The sequence below is a fragment of the Pelmatolapia mariae genome, linkage group LG4 (assembly GCF_036321145.2).
Source record: "Pelmatolapia mariae isolate MD_Pm_ZW linkage group LG4, Pm_UMD_F_2, whole genome shotgun sequence".
In the NCBI taxonomy this organism is placed as follows: Eukaryota; Metazoa; Chordata; class Actinopteri; order Cichliformes; family Cichlidae; genus Pelmatolapia; species Pelmatolapia mariae.
The window spans coordinates 1,680,001-1,703,798 of record NC_086230.1 but is presented as its reverse complement, the minus strand read 5'-3'; the positions used below and the strand labels follow the sequence as shown (position 1 = coordinate 1,703,798).

The 23,798-nt window shown below is 44.2% G+C and overlaps 1 protein-coding gene and 1 long non-coding RNA gene across 7 annotated transcripts in view; one reads left to right on the top strand and one right to left on the bottom strand.

The window, feature by feature from the left end:
* Positions 1-23,798, top strand: part of si:dkeyp-72e1.9 (syntaxin-binding protein 4) — a 73,291-nt gene that overhangs the window by 39,024 nt on the left and 10,469 nt on the right. For all 6 annotated transcript variants that reach the window (XM_063471074.1, XM_063471072.1, XM_063471071.1 and 3 more), the window contains 8 exons: positions 1,881-1,960; positions 4,616-4,739; positions 6,576-6,717; positions 15,884-15,990; positions 17,248-17,389; positions 18,920-18,992; positions 21,521-21,609; positions 23,346-23,442. In XM_063471074.1, coding sequence (XP_063327144.1) covers positions 1,881-1,960; positions 4,616-4,739; positions 6,576-6,717; positions 15,884-15,990; positions 17,248-17,389; positions 18,920-18,992; positions 21,521-21,609; positions 23,346-23,442 — 854 coding nt within the window. The remainder of the gene's footprint in view (positions 1-1,880; positions 1,961-4,615; positions 4,740-6,575; positions 6,718-15,883; positions 15,991-17,247; positions 17,390-18,919; positions 18,993-21,520; positions 21,610-23,345; positions 23,443-23,798) is intronic.
* Positions 10,692-11,269, bottom strand: LOC134625792 (uncharacterized). Its single transcript, XR_010093757.1, has 3 exons — positions 11,168-11,269; positions 11,003-11,081; positions 10,692-10,889 (listed from the first exon to the last, which is right to left on the bottom strand). It is a non-coding gene; the product is annotated as an uncharacterized LOC134625792 (long non-coding RNA).

The window sequence follows — 23,798 nt, the reverse complement described above, 5'->3', positions numbered from 1 at the left end:
CCTGCAGCCCAGAGGAGCTGGCGGGGCAGACAGCAGCAGTGCTGGGGACTGGGAGTCGGGATTATTCGTCTCTATCTTTATATCTGTCTACACCCCCATCCCGACACAAAGACAAGCCAGAAGTGTCCCAGCATGTGCTGTTTGCTTACCGGCAGCAAATTACAGTTAAAAGAAAAACCCACTTATTGATAAGTTAAGCCTTTTCATCTGCAGCATTGTGCTTTGTGAGAAGCATTCTGTAAACACGTTTGCATGTTTTAGTGAAAGAGAAGAGACGGCAACACAAACTAACTCAAAGTTCAGTTCAATCCATGACTCTGAGATCACAACAACAGTCAGCTGAAGGTGACTGAGCCTAAATATGTCTCTCTCACACAGATGCACGCACGCACATGCACACGCAGAGACACGCGCAGACGCACGCGCATGTGCAGACGCACACACACATGCACACACACACACATGCACATGCAGAGACACACGCGCAGACGCATGCACACGTGCAGACATGCACGCACACACACATGCACACACACACACATGCAGAGACACGCACACACACGCAGAGACACGCGCAGACGCACGCGCATGTGCAGACGCACACACGCACACGAATGGTGAATGTTGCTGAACAGGCACAGGCGTGTCATGGTGCTATATTAGACCCTAAATGTGCTGTCAGTCGGCACTGACAGCACATATCTGCTCATCCTTCACTGCAAAACGGCACCTTTAACCCAATCGTCTGTTGCTGCTGATGTGAGGTGTTTTTATTTTTTATTTTCTTTCCAAGCTCAGTTTGTGTCTTTATTTTTCCACAGCCAATGTGACTGCTTATCATAATCCGCTAAGAAATGCCAAATTTAAATCAGCGTCCACAGGGACTATCATAGTGTGGTGTTGTAAGATTGTGGCCCGTCTCATGAAACAAGGATTTTCATTTTGTAAAAGCTGCAACACTGTTTGTTATTCACAATAGAACATAGAAAATAATTTGTTTCAAATGTTTAAACTGAGAAAATGTTGAATTTGATGGCAGCAAAATGTGTGAAAAACTCTGGGAAAGCTCATGTTTCCCACTGTGTAGCATCCCTGCTTCCATAATGGTCTGTGAGCTAAGGAGGATTCTCAGCAGTCCCGGCTCCTCTCTTTGTCTTTTTCATTTCATAAGGCTCTAAATGTTCTCAGGTGGTGAAGGTCTGGACTGCAGGGAGGCCAGTTCAGAAGCAATGCTGTTCTAATAGCTGCAGTATTCAAATATGAAGGCCTTCATTTTTATTTCAGTTAATTAGAATGTTTTTCACACCTAGTTTTAGTTTTTTAGTTTAGTTGTGGTTAACTAATATAACTGTGACGTGTCATTAAAGCAATCTTATTCTAAAATTGTTCTATTGTTCTGTACACAGTGATGCTGCTGACCTGTTACCAGTTAACACGATTAGTTGCAGCTGTTTCTTTTGAGTTGTCCAGCATTTTGTGACCCTGACCTAACTTTGCTGAAATGTGTTGTTGCCTTCAAATTTAGTATGTGCTCATATTGTTCATGAAATATAAAAACCTCTCAATGGAAACATTTGATATGTTTATATTTTGATAAAATATGTATTGATGAAGCCTAAAAATAATCACATTCTGTTTTACATTTACATTTTACACAGTGTCCTGATTTTTTTGGGTACAAAGAAGGGCTGCAAAAAGTACTCAGCAGAATGATTGCCTGCCATTCATTTGAGTATATGACTTAAAAGAGCATATATGTACCTATATCACTTCCCAAAGCAAAGCTGTCCAGGTCTACACAAATCATTACAACATCATTGGCTTTAACATGTAACATGCAGTCATCCTGTCATGTCTCAACATCTGTTTCTCTTGAAAAGGAGAGAATTTGCTGATCTGCTAGAGAAATATGGATCTAATGGTAGCACTGGATCAACACGGAACTCTCCGATCCAGCAAGGTAGGGATGTTTCTGCTTAGCTCTGCTTGGTAATTTCCACTTTCATTTTCATTCCTTTCTTAATAGAAAGCTGTTGCTGCATTTACATTAGAACAAAGTGGTTTTGTCATGCACGTGACACAGTACTGCTGTAATAATGTGTTTGCATGTAGAGAAACATGTTTTTCTCTGCCCCTCTGCTTTGGATGAAGACAACACGGTACAGTCTTTGCAGTAGATCAAACTGCCTTCGGGGCTTCCTGACAGAGACAAAACAGCTTTTTTCTGTTATGTCTCTGTCAGGAAGGTAACAGTAATCAATAGACTGAGAAGTTACTTTCTGATGGACTTTTTTCATTAAGGCCATTTGTTTCCATGCTGTGACAGTAGCCCATAAGAACAGCTAAGCTTAAAGACTTACTGCTAGCCAGGCTCCCTAGGAACACCATACTCTGTTTGTGCCGGGTGGACTGATTTTTACTGCAGCATGTTTTTTGGGTTTGAAAGCCACAGAGATGCATCTTTTAGAGAAAATCAACTGCTGCAATACTCCTGACACATACAGGATCACTACGGGTTTTTGCATAGACAGCGGTTGTCCTTCTCTCCTGGATCGGCTGGAGCTTTCTTTAGGTGTCTTCCCAGCTTTGACAAAAGTCCAGCTGGGATAACCACATTTACTCAGGGCCTTCTTGATGTTCTTCTGCCTCCCTGGCCGCTGTGTCAGTGGGGATGGTGTTCGCTCTGTGTTGTAGCGTCCTGATGACACCCAGTTTGTGCTCCAGTGGATGATGAGAGTCAAACCTTAGATACTGATCTGTATGTGTAGGTTTATGGTACACATCAGCTTTTAGATGTCCCCCATTACTGATGGAAATCTCACAGTCTAAGAAGGCTAACCTGCCACTTTTCATATCCTCCCTGGTGAATTTGACGTGTCGGTCCACTGAGTTAATGTGATCCGTGAATTGTGGTACATCCTGAGATTTGATTTTCACCCTGGTGTCATCCACATACCTGAACCAATGACTTGATGGTGTTTGGTGGTTGTGGTTTGGGTTAACATGCAGCTTTTCAACAGTGCTGACCATTTCTTAGGGAGCCTGGTTAGCAGTAAGCCTTGAAGCCTAACTTTTCCCACGGGGCTACAGTCACACCATGGAAACAGTGGAAAATGGCCTTAAAGTCCATGAGAAAGTCATGTCTCAGTCTATTGATTATGCAAATATTATTTTATTATTATTTGGTATTATTTTCCTGATCAGTTTGTGTTTAAAAAGTATACTTTCAGGTATTCTTCAAACTGTTGTCCAATTTCTAAAGCAAAGACCAACATGACCTTTAACATTTGAAATCGAAAATAGAAAACAACCGTTCTATTTTAGTCAGAGTACTCTGCCTATAGGCAGGAAAGAGGAAGTCGACCTTAAAATGCCTTACGACAAGTGCACATTTACCAACATCTGTTTGACTTGGAGAGGAGGCAGCCAGCTGCTGCAGAGCTGTTAAACAGAGCTCCAGCATGTGAGCAGTGCTGCTGATACATCAGGCTTCAGCTCCAGAATAAAGAGAGACAGCACTATAATGTGGTTTGCATTATAGGACTGCGTTAAGAATTGTTAGTGTGGATGGTTCACAGGAATATACTGCAAGAGCCTGAAAGTCTCTCTAGAGACACAAGAACAGCGAGAAAAAGATCCTCACTAACAGCAGTGATGAGCTGGTCCATGCTGTTGGCTTTGCTGCTGTAGGCTGCACGGACCACTCTTCGCTTGGTGTAAAAACACTTGTTTATGAGGAGAAATTTGATTGTGATGTGTCTGGTGTGCTAATCTAAACAGCCCTCACTGATGCTAAAACATTGCACTGAGGTCTTTAAGCTAGGGTTCAAGTACAAACTAGAAGAAAAATGACGTTCTAAAAACAGAGAACACTATGTTATATGTGTAGTATGAGACCAGTTTGCTCGTGTTAAATATTTATAGGAATTAAGTGCGACTCAAGTAGAAATAATGTTCTAAAAGGAAAAAATGCAAAATGGGGCAATTTAATGAAGTCGTACTATGAGATAACTTTTATAGAAATTAATTTAAAAAGAGCAAAGTGACTAAGAGGTGATCCTGATTTTTGCAGAGAAAATTGTGAGAGTAGAGAGCAGGTGGAAGAGAGCCTTAAGAGGTGGAGGTATGCTCTGGAGACTGGACTAATGAAAGTCTGTACAAGCCAGACAGAACACTGGAGTATGGAGGGAGATGGGTGGAAAGGTCAACATGAAGGTGCAAAGGTAGTGAGTTTAAATACAGGGATCAAGCATCCAAAGCATCAGGCAGTGAGGTGGAGTGGGTGGAAGTGAGTTCAGGGGTTTGGGATGGTTTTGGCAACAAGCAGAGGAGGGAGAGTGGATATATCGGACAAAGGATGCTGAAGATGGAGCTGCTAGGCAGGAGGAAAAGAGGAAGACCTCAGAGACTCATGCATGTGGTGAAGGAGGATATCCCGAGGGCCGGTGTGACAGAGGAGGATGCTGGGATAGGGTGAGACGGAGGCAGATGATCTGCTGTGTGCTAAAGGGAGCAGCTGAAAGTCTGGATTGCTAACTGCCCTTTCCTAAAATAACTGTAATCTGGGTTATCTCTCTCATGTAATTTTTTGTTTGTTTGTTTTTCAAATCCAAAGGAGGTCGCTACCTGGATAGCACATCATCCGGTTCCTCGTCACGCTCCCAGAGTCCTTTGCTGTTGAGCCCAGCAGGCTCTCAGAGTATGTACAACAACAGTGGGCCCATGCTGCGCTCCCTCAGGTAAGAGTTCATATTTAATACAGGCTCACTGTCAACCCGACCATCAAGAAAGTCTTGGAGCTAAAAGAATAAGTTCTGGTTGGTTAGGTTGGGATGAACAAAGTGGTTGAAAGTGAACCACTTTTCATTAAGGGAAGATGTCAGCAGGGCTAATGTAATTAAAGTCAGAACATCATAATAATGAAACAAGAAAATAAAAAGAAAATCTTATTTGAGTTTTGGGAAGCTGCAGGACTTTTTCCAGATTGTTTAGGCTCCATTCACACAAGGAAAGCTGTGACTGGAGACAGAAATGACAAAACTCTTCCACAGATCATGACAGAGCTGCTGCAGGATGGCAGCCTTGGTTTATGTAGGAATAAACCCAGAATATAACCAGCTGATCTGAGTAGCCCCTACTGCAAAGAGACACGTTGCAGATGAATTGCACTTATCTGTGATCAGTCTGTCTGAGACTGATTGCAGACTGTGATTGTTTGGAGACAGTGTGCCTCCTATCAGGGGGTGATTAAAAGTGGCCATCCCGCCTCTCTGTGGGAGGTTACCATCCATAACTCATGCTCCAATATTGTACCTCTGACCAACATCAGACTCTGCTGTTCACTTCCTGTTTCAGACCAGTAGGAAACATTGTTTATTTTAAACATGATCATCCAGTAACCATTTGTTTATTATTGAAACCAATCGAATTCCTTTAACCCAGCGTGGCTAAAACAAAGCTGTACCAGCACATTGTCACATCTTAGAAGGACTCTAAGAAGAATTTAGAGTAAAGTGTATTTATTAAGTGCTTTTCATGAACAGGCATTCACAAAGGTTAAAATAAACAGAGCGTTAGGTAACAAAATCGACAGTATAGACAATACAAAAGGTTACGTGTAAAATTAAAAACAAAAGTGTCCCTTTTCTTCCATAGTTTGTGGTTTGTCCTTGTCTCCATGTACTCTTTTTTTTATTGGTATCAGACTTACAGATGAACACCTTCATTCACCTTTTCCCTCTGAACCCCACACCAGACTTACAAAACTCTCCACCATCGCCCTTCCCTGATTCCCCCACCCAACATCCACACCAACTGTTGCCTACAAACAATTAGATTGTGTTGTACGCTGTTGTGTATTTGTAACATAATGTAATATTTAATGGGAGCACTGTGAAGTTCAAATCCCTGTGTATGATGTGTACGTATGGTTTTTGACAACAAAGCTTTGACTCTGATGTATACCAATGCTCTAACTGCCTCTGCCATGATGGACACATGTTCTTTGGATCATGTTCTCCTTTCTGTCCTCCTTCAAACGTTGTGATCAGAGTTCATCCTGGTTTCATCTGTCCAAAGACATTGTTTTTCCATTTCGAGAGCAAAGCCTTGTTTCTGTCAAAGTCTAATCTGGCCTCCAGTTCTGAGTGTAACCTGTGGTTTGCACCTTGTTGTATTTCATTCACTCATTCATCTCTTGATTGTACACTGTTGCCAATGATACACCTAAATCCTCGAGTGAGTCCCTGAACTATGTTAAGCTGTTTTTCTCAACCATGGAACTACTTCTGCCATTATCCACTCTTGAATCTTGCGATCAGCCTTTATTGTGTTATTTGCATCATTTCCCTGTGTTTCTGTCCAAAGGCATATACGTTAGGTTGATCTCATTCTAAATTGGCTATAGGTGTAGATTCAAGCTAAATAAAAACCCTCCGAGTTGCCAGTAACACTGGACACAGTTTTAGTTCTTGTCTTCCACCCAGCTTTTAGAAGCAAGTCCTGTAAGTTGAGGTGTACCACAGACCCCTTTTCCTAACTTCCAGAATTGATAATCCGTGTCTTTGTGTTCTTAGTCATCCAGGTGAAGGGGTGATTCAACTTATTTCAATAGCACGATCCGGCAGTTTAGGCATCACCATTGGAGGAGGTTCCAACAGGCCTGACGGCCCTGCAGTCTTCATCCAGGAGGTCCTGTCAGGAGGAGACTGTCACCGGGTAAGAAAAGAGGACAGCAGCCTCAAATAAACCTAAAGTGCAATGAGAGGGAAAGATGAGCGGTGTGATGAAGTGGAAGACATGCCATCATGGAGCAATGCCTTTGCTTATTTAAATCCCAGTTTGTGTTACAGTTTGTGTTAGCTAAAGGTCCTATCACCTTTCTGTTTACACAAACTGCAGAACAAGACGTACAAACTACACTTACAGCTAACAAATCTCCTGCAGTGAGACTTTGTCATCATCTTTGTCAACATTCAGTTTCAACATGCTTACTTGGGCCCTCACTCCTTGATCTCTGAGTGGAAGGCCATGAGATAACTGAATGAAACATGAGTAGAAAGGAAGAGGAGAAATGAAGCACTGTTTAGTCTCCTTTTCCTCGCTCTTCCGCTCTCCTCATGCTTTATCCATAAGAATAAGAAAGAAGAAATTGAGGCGTGCATATGCAGACTAGTCATAAAGTGTTTTGAGCGGATAGTGTCTCAGCCAATCAGAGACTGTACCCCCTCCCTTGACCCCCATCAGTTTGCTTGCTGAGCAAATTGGTCCATAGAGTATGTTGTTCCCATCACCCTTCAGAGAGCGCTGAGCCATTTGGAGAACAGGAAGCACTACATGAGGATGCTCTTCTTTGACTACAGCTCAGCCTTCAACACCATAATACCAGACATCCTCACCACCAAACTGATCCAAACTGATATGGAGTTCCACAGGGTTCATTGCTAGGACCAGTTCTTGGAGATCATTTTTCTGAATTTCAGGAGCAGGACCTTCACACACAACCCTTCTTTGTCTATACATGACCCCCCTCTCCCCCACTACAAGCTGTTCGTTCGTGTTTTCTTTCTCTCATTGTTTACTAGAAATGCTGTCAAACCTAAAATGAGTATGTGGTCCCGTCTAGTAAATGTCTACATTATACATGCTTCTCTGAGGCAGTAACATTAGAAGGCATAACATAACTTCTAAATTCAGATCAAACTGAGGTTATTGTACTCGGCCCTGAAAATCTTAGAAATATGGTATCTAACCAGATTCTTACTCTGGATGGCATTACCTTGGCCTCCAGTAACACTGTGAGGAACCTTGGAGTCATTTTTGACCAGGACATGTCCTTCAATGCACATATTAAACAAATATGTAAGACTGCTTTCTTCCACCCCTCTGAGAATGGCTACCTTATCGTGGTGGAGGGGTTTGTGTGTCCCAGGGATCCCAGGGGCTATGTTGTCTGGGGGCTTTTGCCCCCTGGTAGGGTCTCCCATGGCAAATTGGTCCTGGGTGAGGGACCAGACAAAGAGGGATTCAGAAGACCCCATTGAGGAAACAGTTCACCCTGCCCGGGATAGGGTTACCGGGGCCCTGCCCTGGAACCAGGCCCGGGGAGGGTGCCCGAGGGCGAGCGTCTGGTGGCCGGGCCTTAGTCCATGGGGCCCGGCCGGGCACAGCCCGAAAAAGAGATATGGGCCCGTCTTCCTGCAGGCCCACCACCCGCAGGAGGCACCGTAGGAGTCGGGTGCAAAGTGAATCGGGCGGCGGCCAGGAGCGGAGGCCCTGGCGGACCGATCCCCGGCTACCAAGACTGGCGATTGGGACATGGAGTGTCACCTCTCTGGTGGGGAAGGAGCCTGAGCTAGTGCGTGAGGTTGAGAGGTACCGGCTAGATATAGTCGGGCTCACCTCTACGCATGGCCTGGGCTCTGGAACCAGTCTCCTGGAGAGGGGCTGGACTCTGTCTCAGTCTGGAGTTGCCCCTGGTGAGAGGCGTCGAGCTGGGGTGGGTATCTTGGTATCCCCTCAACTTGCTGCTGGTATGTTGGGATTTCTCCCAGTGGACGAGAGGGTTTGTTCCCTTCGCCTTCAGGTCAGGGAGCAGTACCTGACTGTCGTCTGTGCTTATGCACCGAGTGGCAGTTCAGAGTACCCAGCCTTCTTGGAGTCCCTGAGTGGGGCACTGGAGGGTGCTCCTCCTGGGGACTCTGTTGTCCTACTGGGAGACTTCAATGCTCACGTGGGCAACAACAGTGAGACCTGCAAGGGCATGATTGGGAGGAACGGCCTCCCAGATCTTAACCTGAGCGGTGCTTTGTTATTGGACTTCTGTGCAAACCACAGTTTGGCCATAACGAACACCTTGTTCAAACATAAGAGTGTCCATAGGTGCACGTGGCACCAGGACGCTCTAGGCCGCAGGTCAATAATCGATTTTGTAATTGTATCACCAGACCTGCGGCCATATGTTTTGGACACTCGGGTAAAGAGATGGGCTGAGCTGTCAACTGATCACCACCTGGTGGTGAGTTGGATTAGGTGGCGGGGGAGGACGCTGGACAGACCTGGCACACCCAAACGTACAGGGAGGGTGTGCTGGGAATGTCTAGCAGAGGCCCCAGTCCGTGAGATCTTCAACTCACACCTCCGGCAGAGCTTCAACAGCATTCCGAGGGAGACTGGGGAAAATTGAGTCCGAATGGACCATGTTCAGCATCTCCATTGCCGAAGCCGCTACACGGAGCTGTGGCCGCAAGGTGGTTGGTGCCTGTCATTTTGGTAAACCCCGAACCAAATGGTGGACACCTGAGGTGAGGGAAGCCACCAAACTGAAGAAGGAGTCCTACCGGGCTTGGTTAGCCTGTGGGCAGCTGATAGGTACTGACAGGCTAAGTGGAATGCGGCTCGGGCGGTGGCGGAAGCAAAAACTCGGGTGTGGGAGGAGTTCGGAGAGGCCATGGAAAAAGACTTTCGGACTACCTCGAAGAGATTCTGGCAAACCGTCAGGTGACTCAGGAGGGGAAAGCAGTGTTCCAACTGCACTGTGTATAGTTCGGGTGGAGTGCTGCTGACTTCGACTGAGAAAATCGTCAGGCGGTGGAAGGAATACTTCGAGGACCTCCTCAATCCCACTGACACGTCTTCCGTGGCGGAAGCAGAGTTTGGGGACGAAGGGGATGACAGCCAATATCTGGGGACGAGGTCACTGAGGCAATTAACACTAGAATTACTGAGCCTTTTTTCCCTGGTGCAAGTCCCTACTACTAGATTTACTAGCCTGCGCAAATTTGCGTAAATTCCCCCCGACCTTAACACCTCTTGGCACCCCGCTGAGATTTTCACAGGTCTTCAGCTCCATTGTTCTCCTGCTTTTGTTGTGCAAACACACCCTCCCCCAACCCCTAACCATGAGAGATTCAGGTCTTTCCTTCCCTGCAAGGCTACTTTCCTTCCTTACCTGCAGCGTACAATACACCATGGTAGTTTCTATGTGCAATATTTCTCATATGCAATATTAGTTCTTGTCAATCCTTGTCACTACATTGCATGCCTGTCCATAAACATATATACACAGAGTTGTACATATATTTATATATTTATATAGCCACACCTTATATAATATGCATAAAGTGTAGTTATACACACAGACACATCCATATCATAGATAGATAGATAGATATGTGTGTGTGTGTATACATACACCAATATTTTTGAATACACGTGTCCATATTTATGTTTCCAGATTGTTTGTATAGTGCACTTTCTATACCGTGCTCTGTCCACTTTTTTGCAATGACAATGCAGATTTTCCACTTGTGGGACAAATAAATTCAGATTTGCTGTGTGTGTGTGTGTGTGTGTGTGTGTGTGTGTGTGTGTGTGTGTGTGTGTGTGTGTGTGTGTGTGTGTGTTTGTGCAACATTGGCATTTGTTTACTCAGATCCAAGGCAGGCCAAACCTCTATGTTACAACCTACATACAAAAGACACACATTCACAATATATGGGTACACAAGTCTGTTTTATTTCAAAGTGTTTCAAACTTTACAGCGTTTGCAGACCCAGTGTCCATCATCCCTGCATTTGGCACAGGTAAATTTCTGACATGTTGCACAGGTAAACCTGCTGCAATTCCTGTTGCAGCTCTCTTGCACCTGGCACTGCGTTGTCTTTACAGTCCCCGGCACAGCAGCTGCAGCAGCCTGCCTCTGTGCTAATATTTCCTTGTGCTGCATAAATCGGCAACGAAGTTGCTGAGCTAGAAGACTCAGAAACAATCGTGTAGGCATTCACTGCCGCCAGGTCCAGCATATTGTAGAAAACCGCTACTGGCCACCTGCGTGTTGCTGATCTTACGGAATACATCCGTGCCATTTGGTCCAACACGTCTACACCACACTGTAAAAGCAGAGAGAGAGAGTCATGAGTATATGTTTTTTTCTATAGGCCTGTATAGCACACATCAGAAAACATTGTAGCACTGGTGTAAAATTGTACACACATTCACATACCTTCATGTGGTTATAGTCTGTTATCGTGTTGGGTTTCCTCTTTCTGCCGTCACCGATCGTCACGTCTTGGTGCATGGAACTTAGAAGACACACAGTCTTGTTTTTTTTAGGTGCATAAATTGTCAAGGAGACACTGCCACTTCTAAGCACTGAAGTGGAGAATACCTCTCGCTTTGCAGTATCTTTTGCAAGTTGAGGAAGTTCACGCCGGACTTTATTCACCGTGCCCAGTAATGTTGTTTTGCGCTGCAGCAGTCTGTGCGACAGTAACAGTGAAGTAAAGAAACTGTCCGTTGTGACATTTCTCCCATCATCCAAAAACGGCTCCATCAGTTTCATGACCACGTTCTCTGCCAGCCTCTCTCCCTTCTGATGACTGGGGTCTTTTCCCAAGTAAGGAGATGCACTGCAGACATATTTGGTGTCCAAATCCGTGGCCATCCAGAACTTGATCCCAAATTTGTCTGGCTTGGTTGCAATATACTGTGTGAATGGACAACGAACCTTGGTAGGGAACAGCTGTTCATCTATGGTCATGTGTTCCCCTGGAGTGAAACTCTTAGCACAGTCCGCTTTTATGCACAGCACTATGCTGTAGTCAAGCAATGCCACTTCCTCACATACACAGTCACAATGGAACAATGGAGTGTGTCTTTTATATTTGCAGGTGAATGCCATCAGTTCATGAACTGACAAATTCCAGTCCGGCTCTGATCTGTGGGCTTAATTGACCATACACTCCTTGATGGGGAGTAATTAAAATAATTAGAGAATGGTACATTTACATGAAGCTCACTGTAAATGGGTTTATATAAATATCATATGTAATATGGCAGTGACAAACCTTAGCAGACTCTGTGGGTCCAGCTTGTGCAGTGAAGCACGAGCGATTTGCTACTGCACTGGGCATTCCCATGTCCTCCTCAACCCACACAGTGCCGTCTTTTGCAGTGTGGCAAAAGAACTGAGGGACAGAATTTATTTTTTATGTTTTTTGTTTTTTAATTTTTGCTATTTTTACATGAACAGGCAGAGGAGAGAACATGCAAAGCTGGAGAGATCACATATGCCACTCATGTCATTGTATTAGCAACTATTGATTCTGTTTTCACACAATTTTTTTTATAAATTAAACAGACTTGTTTTTCCATATATTGTGTGTCTTTCATATTTGTAGGTCAGTCAATGTGTGGGATATTTTGTATAGATACAGCAGGCATTTTTGAGGGTTGTAACACAGATTTTTCTCTTGCCTTGGATCTGAGCAACTCTGAGTGAGCAAATGCAAATGTGCCAGGCCTCAAGGATAATGGGTGGTTTGCACAACAAAAGCTGGAGGAGAAACAAGCTGACGACCTGTGAAAATCTCAGCAGGGCTGATTAACACCTCGGGACTTGCACCAGAAAATAAAAAAGCCAGTAATTCTAGGGGGTGTTGGGTTTAGGGAAGTTACGCAAATTTGCGCAGGATAGTAAACCTAGTTTAAACAACTCCTTGGTGGCAGAGCCGCTGGGGTGGACGAGGTCTGCCCCGAGTTCCTGAAGGCTCTGGATGTTGTAAGGCTGTCTTGGTTGACACGTCTCTGCAATGTTGCCTGGGGATCAGGGGCAGTACCCCTGGACTGGCAGACCGGGGTGGTGGTCCCCATCTTTAAGAAAGGGGACCGAAGGGTGTGTTCCAACTACAGGGTAATCAGACTCCTCAGCCTCCCGGGGAAAGTCTATGCCAGGGTGCTGGAGAGGAGAGTTCATCCGTTAGTCGAACCTTGGATACAGGAGGAACCATGCGGTTTTTGTCCCGGTCGTGGAACACTGGACCAGCTCTTTATCCTCTCGAGGATACTCGAGGGTCCATGGGAGTTTGCCCAACCAGTCTACATGTGTTTTGTGGACTTGGAGAAGGCATTCGACCGTCTCCCTCGGGGGGTCCTGTGGGGGGGGGTGCTCCGGGAGTATGGGGTGTCTGGCCCATTGCTACGGGCCATTCAGTCCTTATACGACCATTGCAAGAGCTTGGTTCGTATAGCCGGCAATAAGTCGGACTCGCTCCTGGTGGGTGATGGGCTCCTCCAGGGCTGCCCTTTGTCACCGATTCTGTTCATAATTTTTATGGACAGAATTTCTAGGCGTAGCCAAGTGGCGGAGGGCTTTCACTTCGGTGGTCTCAGAATCTCATCTCTGCTTTTTGCAGATGATGTGGTCCTGTGGCTTCATCAGGTGATGGCCTCCAACTCGCACTGGAACAGTTCGCAGCCGAGTGTGAAGCGGTGGGAATGAGAATCAGCACCTCCAAATCAGAATCAGAATCGTGTTTATTGGCCAAGTATATGTGCAGACAAATACAAGGAATTTGGTTCCGGTAGATGGTGGCTCTCAAGCACAGCAATGTAACACACACACACACACACACACACACACACACACACACACACACACACACACACACACACACACACACACACACACACACACACACACCTACACACACACCTACACACACACCTACACACACACACACACCTACACACACACACACACGTGTCTATATATACATTACACATGCATACACATACATACACAAAGCTGTGTAAACCAACTATAAATAACTAATCTAAACTTATATACATAAAATACAGAAATGAGATGAGGTGGAATGAATACTACAGAATGTACATAAGGTGCAGTTGCAGTCTGGCAGTGGGAGCAGTGTGACAGGTCAGCTATTTAGGAGGGAGATAGCGAGGGGAAAGAAACTGTTCCTGTGTCGGGTGGTCCTGGTCTGCAGGCTTCTGTACCGTCTGCCAGAGGGCAGCAGGTCAAAAAGTCTGTGTCCAGGGTGTGAGGGGTCTGTGATGATTTTCCCTGCCCGTTTCCTGGTTCTTGAGAGGTACAGATCCTGGATGGAGGGCAGGGGGGCGCCAATTATCCTTTCTGCTGCCCGTACAGTCCGCTGCAGTCTGCTCCTGTCCTGTTTAGTGGCTGCACCATACCAGACTGTGATGGAGGAGCACAGGACAGACTCAATGACCTCCAAAATCACCTCCAAATCTGAGGCCATGGTCCTCAGCCGGAAAAGGGTGGAGTGCCCACTCCAGGTCGGGGATGAGTTCCTGCCCCAAGTGGAGGAGTTCAAGTATCTCGGGGTCTTGTTCGCGAGTGATGGGAGAAGGGAGCAGGAGATCGACACACAGGTTGGTGCAGCGGCTGCAGTGATGCGGACGCTGTACCGGTCTGTTGTGGTGAAGAGAGAGCTGAGTGTAAAAGCGAAGCTCTCAATTTACCGGTCGATCTACGTCCCTACCCTCACCTATGGCCACGAGCTGTGGGTAGTGACCGAAGGAACGAGATCGCGAATACAAGCGACGGAAATGGGTTTCCTCTGAAGGGTGGCTGGTCTCTCCCTTAGAGATAGGGTGAGAAGTTCGGCCATTTGTGAGGGGCTCAGAGTAGAGCCGCTGCTCCTCCACATCGAAAGGAGCCAGCTGACGTGGTTCGGCCATCTGACAAGGATGCCCCCTGGGCGCCTCCTGGGCGAGGTTTTCCGGGCATGTCCCACCGGGAGGAGGCCCCAGGGCAGACCCAGGACACGCTGGAGAGATTATATCTCTCAGCTGGCCTGGGAACGCCTTGGTGTTCCCCCGGATAAGCTGGAGGAGGTGGCTGGGGAGAGGGATGTCTGGGCTTCTCTGCTTAGGCTGCTGCCCCCGCGACCCGGCCCCGGATAAGCGGAAGAAGATGGATGGATGCTTTCTTCCATTTGTGCAACATCTCTAAAGTTAGAAATATCCTGTCTCAAAGTGACGCTGAAAAACTAGTTCATGCATTTATTACTTCCAGGCTGGACTACTGTAATTCTTTATTATCAGGAAGTCCTAAAAACTCCCTGAAAAGCCTTCAGTTAATCCAAAATGCTGCAGCAAGAGTCCTGACAGGGACTAGAAAGAGAGAGCAGATTTCTCCTGTTTTGGCTTCCCTTCATTGGCTTCCTGTTAAATCCAGAATTCAAAATCCTGCTCCTCACATACAAGGTCTTAAATAATCAGGCCTCATCTTATCTTAATGACCTTGTAGTACCATATCACCCTATTAGAGCACTTCGCTCTCACACTGCAGGCTTACTTGTTGTTCCTAGAGTATTTAAAAGTAGAATGGGAGGCAGAGCCTTCAGTTTTCAGGCCCCTCTTCTGTGGAACCAGCTTCCAGTTTGGATTCAGGAGACAGACACTATCTCTACTTTTAAGATTAGGCTTCAAACTTTCCTTTTTGCTAAAGCATATAGTTAGGGCTGGACCAGGTGACTCTGAATCCTCCCTTAGTTATGCTGCAATAGGTGTAGGCTGCTGGGGGACTCCCATGATGCATTTTTCCTTCTCTCACCCTTTCTCACTCATCACCTGTTTATACACCTCCCTGCATTTCGTCATTAGTTATGATTCATATCTGGCTGTCTTCCTCAGATTGTCTTTCTCTCCTCTCCCCTATCTGGTCCCCGCCCCTCCCTGAGCCTGGTTCTGCTGGAGGTTTCTTCCTGTTTAAAAGGGAGTTCTTCCTTCACACCGTTGCCAAAGCACTTGCTCTTTAGGGGGTCATATGATTGTTGGAATTTTCTTTGATTTGTCTGTATTATTGATCTTGCCTTACAGAACAAAGCACCTTGAGCCAACTGTTGTTATGATTTGGTGCTATATGAATAAAATTGAATTGGATTGAACTGAAATACATGTTGCAGTTATGTTCCTGCAGTTGAAAAGAGCTGATAATGACTAGACTTGGATAAGTACTTTGATCCTTAGAAGTGGCCCTGACATATAAGGAGAAACAGGGTTTGTGTGTTTGTAGCCTCCTGCTCAGTGGGAATAAAACTGTCTCTCTGTTGTGCAGGATGGACGGCTGAGACCGGGAGATCAGCTCATTGCCATTAACAAGGAGTCCTTGATTGGTGTGACACATGAAGAGGCCAAAAGCATGCTAAACAAAGTGAAATTCAGGTGAGTGGTGTTCGTGTTAGAAATGAATGTATCAAAGTAAGTCTAGTGTGGAACAATGAGCCAGTGTATACACAGTGCTACAGTATAAGCAGTTTTGATCTTAGTGTTCTGTGTGTTTTTGGACATTGACATGATTTCTTTGTTATTTTTACTGTTTCCCAACACATATTAAGTTAGAGTCAGATAATGAATGTTTTCACAGTTTCAGTTTCAAGAGATGCCTAACAAAAGTACTGCAGTACCCACTGAAACAGAGTTATTCCTATACACAGGGTTGGACAGCTGACAGATGCAGGCAGGATAGATTTTTTAAAGCTTCCTTATAAAGAAATAAGATCCAAGGTCTGGAACTGACTCCAAGTGTGACACCTGCAGTTAGAAACACAGAGCATAAAGTCAAAAGACATCTCAGTACAATAGAATAGAATAGAATGGAATAACCCTTTATTGTCACTGTGCATATACAATGAAATTATGGGAAACCAGGCGGACAGTGAGAGCGCATGATTCAGGATTTTGGCACATTCTGTGAAAAAAACAAAAAGTCATTTGTGAGATTGACATTATATGAAGGGATGAAATCCCTCCCCTTACATGGAAATCCATGTAAAAGGCTTTTTTTGCAAGAGTGGTGGCCTTTTACATCAAGCAGCTAGATAACAGCACTGCAGGACATAGACAGCTTCACAAACCAGTGATCAGAATAGCAAGGCCAGATTAGACTTAAGAAAAAGTCTCACGGTTTTGGACACATTGTAAAGAGGATGGTGGATACTATCATGAGTATAAGTGTAAAACATTGTCTGTAAAAGACATAAAGCAGTGTGATGGCATGGATATATACTCTCTCCAGTTCATTGGGTTACATGTAGATCATTAAAATCAGTTCAAACTGAGAAAAGCTCATATCACTCTCTTAGGATTAACAGTTTTTCTTGTAACAGTTCAAGCTAATAACTTATAATACTTAAATAAATAAAGTTGTGCAGAAACCTTCATACTGTGGAAACATTATCTTCTACAGCATCTTCGATCCTGGGTTGGAAAAACCTGATTTAAGCTTTGTTAAAGACTGCAACCAAATGATTTTTACACAAACTGCCATAGACCCAGCTGTAAATACAGTGTCAAAGCTGATACTACACTTTAAGCCCAAAGTTGAATGTGTTTTTGTAAACGGGTAAACAAAATGTCCCACATATATGGACCACGCTTTGTGTGCCAACACTGATCACATGCTTATGTGTTTGTCTCTAGCCAAGATACTGCTGTGGACATAGCCTTCATCCCGGGTAAAGGACTTTTTCCAAGCAGCACGTCTCTTCACAATGGGGTCCAGCGAGCCTCGGGCAACAGCTACAACTCTGGACGCTTAAAAGTCCACATCCGATCACCCGAGGTCAGCTCCACCACATACACGGCTCCTACAGGTCATTTATAGAAGAAGTGGCCTGTTATTCTCACAGCAAACCAGAAATTGCAGAAGAAGCAGGATTTTCATGTAAAAGAAAAGTGATTAGAGTTGTATCTTCTGTACCTATATCAGCACACCGACTGCAGGATAAAAGAGACAAACTGACTGAGCTCTGGGAAACAGAGTTACTGTTGCTATTTATCCTCATTCGAAAACACAAAAAACACCAGGTGTCCTTAAATGTGTCAGCTGAGTCGATTATGTTGTTTCAAAAAATTGAAGGTTAAGACTACATTTATTCTTTGAGCTAAAGTCTCATATTGTACTAATGTCATCAAAAAAATGCTAAAAGATCAACCAAACATGTACTTTGGTATAACTGAGGAATAAACATAGTCCAATAAACACACTGATTAATGAACAGTTACTGACTAAAGAGTAGTTGTACTTCTCACAGTATAGCATGTTACATAAGGTGGGTCAACATCAGAGTGATTTTACAAAGTGAAACAGTAGTCAGTTCAAACTCTCTGACAATTTAAAAATAGTAGAGTTGAATTAAATAATTATGATTTTTAACCTCCTAGGACCTGCCGTCCACATATGTGGACATCACATTTTGGGTTATTTAGACCAAAATACTCAATTTTGCTCTACAAGGGCCTGATATCCACTTACGAGGACATTATACTGCTACTGTTCTATCAAAATTTTAAACGAATATCCTCATATGTGGCTCTTATTTTTCTTAAAAACAAAAATAAGGTAAAAAAAAAACAATCTGGTAATTCTTTGTTTTTACATTCATCGGGCCCCAATATGCCCAAATATCAAAGAGAAATTAAAATGCATGTCGTGTTCGGGTCTTAGGAGGTTAAAGAAAGTTGGAAGAATTTCATTTCTTTACTTTCTCATTTATAGAGTTTGGTCCACAGTTACCACAAAGAACTTAGAACTGTTGTCTTTAATGTCAATATAGAGACAGCCAGAACTGAAGCTAGACCATTGCATCATCTAGCTTCAGTCCCAGTTCTGCTACTATCAGCTACTAAATCTAATAAATCTAATAAGGGAAAGACCATCTCTGAATGGAGGAGGGGGCCTAAGGGTCCATCTCTCACCATCTTACAATGCTGTGATTGCAGCCATTCCCCAACTCTCTGTGAATGGGACTCAGGACCATTGATCAGTGGTCATGACATTTTACATATTAATGATCAAAGAACTGACCTCCCAGCCCATTGTTCCTTCAGTGGGCTGGTTTCAGTCATTATGCAAATGTACTGTTTATAAGATTGAAACCTGCAGTCAGCTGAGACTGAAGAAGTCACTTGGATGATGACGAAACGTTTCTCCCACAAAACGCTACGTCCAGATGAACAGAATCAACCTTTGGGACAGCGCTCTTGTTATTAATGAATACGTTCAAATGACTTTATTAGCTACACTAATAAACTCATTGGTCATCAGTATTGGAATTCTATTTAACTATTTTCCTTGTGTGTATTGGTGTAGATCTGTGCAGAGGAGCCAGCCCCACCTTCCTCACCTTCTCCTGACATCTGTCCTCCAGATATTCATGTTTCAGGTGAGACCTCTGTGTTTGCACTCAGACTACAGTGCTGCGGGGGGGGGGGTTCCTGATTCAATTCAGTTCAGTTTTATCTGTATAGCACCAAATCAAATCATCAAAGAGTCGCCTCAAACTGCTTTAATACAGAGGAAACTCCAACAAGAGGAAACGCTTTGGCGACAGCCAAGGTCAAACTTGATTTTAAAAGGAAAAACCTCCAGCTGAACCAGGCTCAGGGAGGGGCGGACATGTGACTGGCTGGGTTTGGAGGATGATGACAGGACAAAGACACATTGTGGAAGAAAGCCAGAGATTAACATCAACTAATGATTCAATACATAGTTCATGAAAATGGTGACTGAAGAAGAAACACTCTACAGCCTATGTCTATTGCAGCATAACTGACCTGATCCAGCCCTAACTATATGCTTTAGCAAAAAGGAAAGTTTGAAGCCTAATCTTAAAAGTAGAGATAGTGTCTGTCTCCTGAATCCAAACTGGAAGCTGGTTCCACAGAAAAGGGGCCTGAAAACTGAAGGCTCTGCCTCCCATTCTACTTTTAAACATTGTAAATATTGATCACTGAATAGTTTTGTGAGGATGAAAATAATGATGAAATGGTGACTCATATTAGTGCAGTTCAGTCACCACAGTTCAGCTGAACATCTGTCTCAGTCCTGAAGTAAAGCCAGAGAAGTGGAGACTCGATCTCAGATCAGTGAGGCTGTACTGATGCATGCGGTGGCTCAGCATGTTACATAGTAACATTTAGATAACACAAATAAGAGCAGTCTTAAAGTGAATGGACGTATTCACAGTTCATATTCATTTCAACATATTTTTGGCTCGCATTATGTCTGCCATACAGCACGAGTGTTTGTAAAGCTTTTACGTTTGCTGTTCTTTATTTTTGGTGCAACAAATGCCGCTCAGCAGAACATCATTTTGCCAAAGGAGACTGAAAACGATCTGAAGCTGTCCAGTTGTCGTCATACTGAAGCACTGCTTCAGACCAGCAGCTGTAGTGTCATAGGGCTGCCCGTGGCTCTCGGCCGAAAGCCACTGGACAGCCTTTCCCAATCCAATTGGCTGGGATTACCCAGCCAAGGTTATTTTCTAGGTACTCTAATCATTTCACTCCCTGCCAGCCTCTAAGCCAGTTGCTAGCTGTGACAGATGTCAGCACTTTGTAGTGAGGTGAGCGCACACACAAACAGATTTTTATTATATTACAAAATATAATATTCCAGAATTATGATCCAGGTTAAATATGGTTCACTGTGACAACATTTCAGATAAATACTCCTCTTAAATCAGTTAATCTACAAAATGACTCCACACTATGAAGACAATGTTTGGACCTTGTCTGTCATTTTTTTAGATTTTTTCCTAAACTGATCAAACGTAACATGAGTGTAAACAGAATTTAAAGTCAGAAGAGCAGAGCAGCCATACAAATCTGGGACAGAAAAACGCATCAAATTAATGGCTGGCTGCTCCCTCCCCTCTCGTCTACATAATCATCCACTTTTCTTCAGTTCCTCTCTTTTTAATCATCTGCTTTTCCCTGTACCATCACTCACAGTCACAAAGACCTGCTTTAAACCAGCAATCCACCGACATCAGGTTGTCTATTCAACTCTGATATGACAGATTATATAATGATATTTCTCCTGCTGTTCCTCACTCCTGAGACCTTAGTTACACTTTCAGTATTCTGTTAAGAGACTAGTGCAGGGGTCAGCAACCTTTAACACCCAAAGAGCCATTTGGACCCAGTTTCCACGGAAAAGCAAACACTGGGAGCCGCAAATACTTTTTGACATCTAAAATAAAGATAACACTGTTATTGACCACTGTTAAGTGGTCAATGAAGAAAAAAGCGTGTTCATGGAAACATCGTCGGGTCTGCCGTGGTATGTTTACAATGGGACTTCTGCTCCTGAACCTCTGCGCACAGCATCTGCAGACCAGGGCTGTACAAAGTCGCTTCATCTTTACGCAGGACTGTAAGCTGTCATCTGTGAGGCGTCAGCGCTGTTTGTTGTTACCATAGTTCATGGAGGAGAATAGCTGCTCACATACGTATGTGGATCCAAAGATCCATACTTGGCCTGCCTGGGGTTGAAAGTCTCGATAAACGCACGGCGTTTCGGCTGGTATGGTTTATATGAATGTGATGCTTATTGTGAGAGATGAAAAATAATAACATAATTTTATTTTTATATTTCAAGATCACAATAATCTTCCAATTTAGAAGTACAAGTTAAAAACGAACTAACACAAATAAAAAACACTTCAGTTAAATACTTAGAATTTGTTTTCCAAACCACGTGGAGCCGCAGTATAAGCACTAGCTCAGGGTTGCCGACCCCTGAGCTAGTGCTTCCTTGTTCTATGTACTACATATCTGTGTGTATATACGCAGTCTACTTAAGAAAGGATTTTTTTAAACAACCCAAACTTCTGGTTTAGTTTTTTTTTCTTTTTTCTATTTAACCAAAGTCAGTCCTGATTTTCTTTTCTTCATTTTCTTTCTCCAGGTTCAACCAGCCAGAGATCCCCGACAGGAGCAAAACCTAAGATAACCCTGGACCCTTACATTCGCCTCAAATCAGACAAATTAGACTTGGTGAGTCCTGACCTGCTCGGGTAGGCTTCTTTAGACCTATGCTACCTGATACACAGTTAAGTGGACACTCATACTAAAGAAATCACACAGATTATGTGAGAGCGATGACACATGTGAAGGCATATGTGGTTGGTAGTTGAAAGGTGTATGTTGTTGGAGAAGTCAGAAACTGGATCGAGGTTTGTGGGTGATCCTGGTCGACAGTGTTGAATACCGACCAGCAGGTATGTGAGAAACGAACTAGGAAGTGATGTCAGCTTCCTGGAAAATGACCTTACAAGTCTGATTTGCAGCAGCTCAGGGCTGAGACGCTAAGCTTTGCATGCAGAAATACCACCGTGGCAGGATGTGGTGGACCGAGGTCGTTTTGGTCATTTAAGTGATTGGCTGCTAGAGAGGCACTCTGTCGTTTTACGTGCCTGCCACTTGTGGCTGAGTTGCCGTCTATCCCAATTGTTCCCCTCTGTGTAATACCACTAAGAGTTGATTGTGGAATATTTAGTAGTGAGGAAATTATCGCAGACAGCATCCTATCATGGAAGCACACTGGGATTCACTGAGCTCCTGAGAGCGACCCAGGATTGTACACACCTGGGGTCATGGAAGTGATTGGAACACCTGGATAATGGATGATTTGGATGGATTAGTGTATACTAATGTCCCCCACTTGCCCTCTGGGTGCTCTTTATCCTTCATGCTCGGGTCCTCTACCAAAGGCCTGAGAGTCTGAGTATTAGTATTAGTCTGCGCTCCTCTCTGCAGAGATGTCGTTCCTGGGATCTGCTGGAGCCACTCGCCTAGTTTAAGAGTCACTGCTCCAAGTGCTCCGATTACCACAGGGACCACTGTTTACCACGGCTTCACCTTTCTCATCTTCTGTAGTTCCTCTCTCAGTGAGCTTCATGTGGTTCTCTTCCTGATTTTGGTATTACTCACTATAGCTCCCAACCACTCTGCACCTTTTCCTGTTATTTTGCTTTTTCATTACTTCTTCCTGCAGTGCACTCATCACTTTCAGTCATCAGAAACTAATAGAAACTGGCCTCAGCCTGAACCCAGATTTTACTTCAGATTGGACCCACAGTATCCCAGTACTCCCAGCCCATCATCTTTATGCATCCAATTATTAATCTCCCTCTTACAGGCCCGCCCTGCCTGCTCCATTGCATGTGGATTATTTTTACCCTGTCAGCAGACTCTGTCCCTTCAGCTTTACGACTCTCTGATGACAGTTTCTATTTTCCTCTTTGTACAGTTGTTACTGTTATTTAGCTTTGATTTTAATGTTGCCAACATTTTGCTTGGGCATGTTGATCCAGGGATTAGAGACACAGTGAGTTTAAACACTGGCAGCATTCTGTCCTGATTTGTTGGCACTGCAAAGGAAAACGAACAGGCAGTGTACAAAACTCTATTGAAAACAAAGGAATTACACACCTACATACATGTTGAACAGAGCACAGTGTCTACTTTATGACTACGGTGAATTTGCTAATTAATGAAAAGTGTATGTAGGCAGTTTTTGTACTTTCTTCTACTGCATCCTGTCTCTGGTACTTTAGCTCAGGTGTATCAGTATGTCTCCTAGACAAGCGTCCTCTTTGCAGATGCTTTGTGAAGTAACTTTAGGCTAATATTTGTAATGAAATATAATTTTACTTGGAGAACAAACTGTGATATGCAGAGTGCAGTTTGATGACAGCACGTGCTTGTCTTCATGTTCCTGTCTCTCTTAGGCCTTGTCCTTCCTTGGTTTGGATGTCACAGAAGAGAAGAAGAAGCAGCTGCGACAGAGTCTGACCACAGACCCACAAGGCACCGTGGCCTATGGAGGTGACGTGCATACAAGCAGCACACGTACACTCACTGATATGAGCCGCACACATTTGTAGTTGTGTCAGCCGTTAGGTGGAAGATCTGTGCTGAGGTCCTGTCAAATCACAGGCTTCATGTGACAGCAGCATGTTTCTTATTGGTTGTGTCACTTGTGTAAAATGTCAGATTGTGTAACCAGCTGTGACTACATGTTTCCAGTCGTTTGGAGGGCCAGCGTTTACATCGTAGGGCTAAATTCACCTGCGTGTACCTGTTAATGCTCACTGACAGAAAGGACTGGATGATAAAGGATGTGCATGATATAAACTCTGTACAGGCAGCTTAGTTTTTACACTGCAGGTCAAACATGAGAG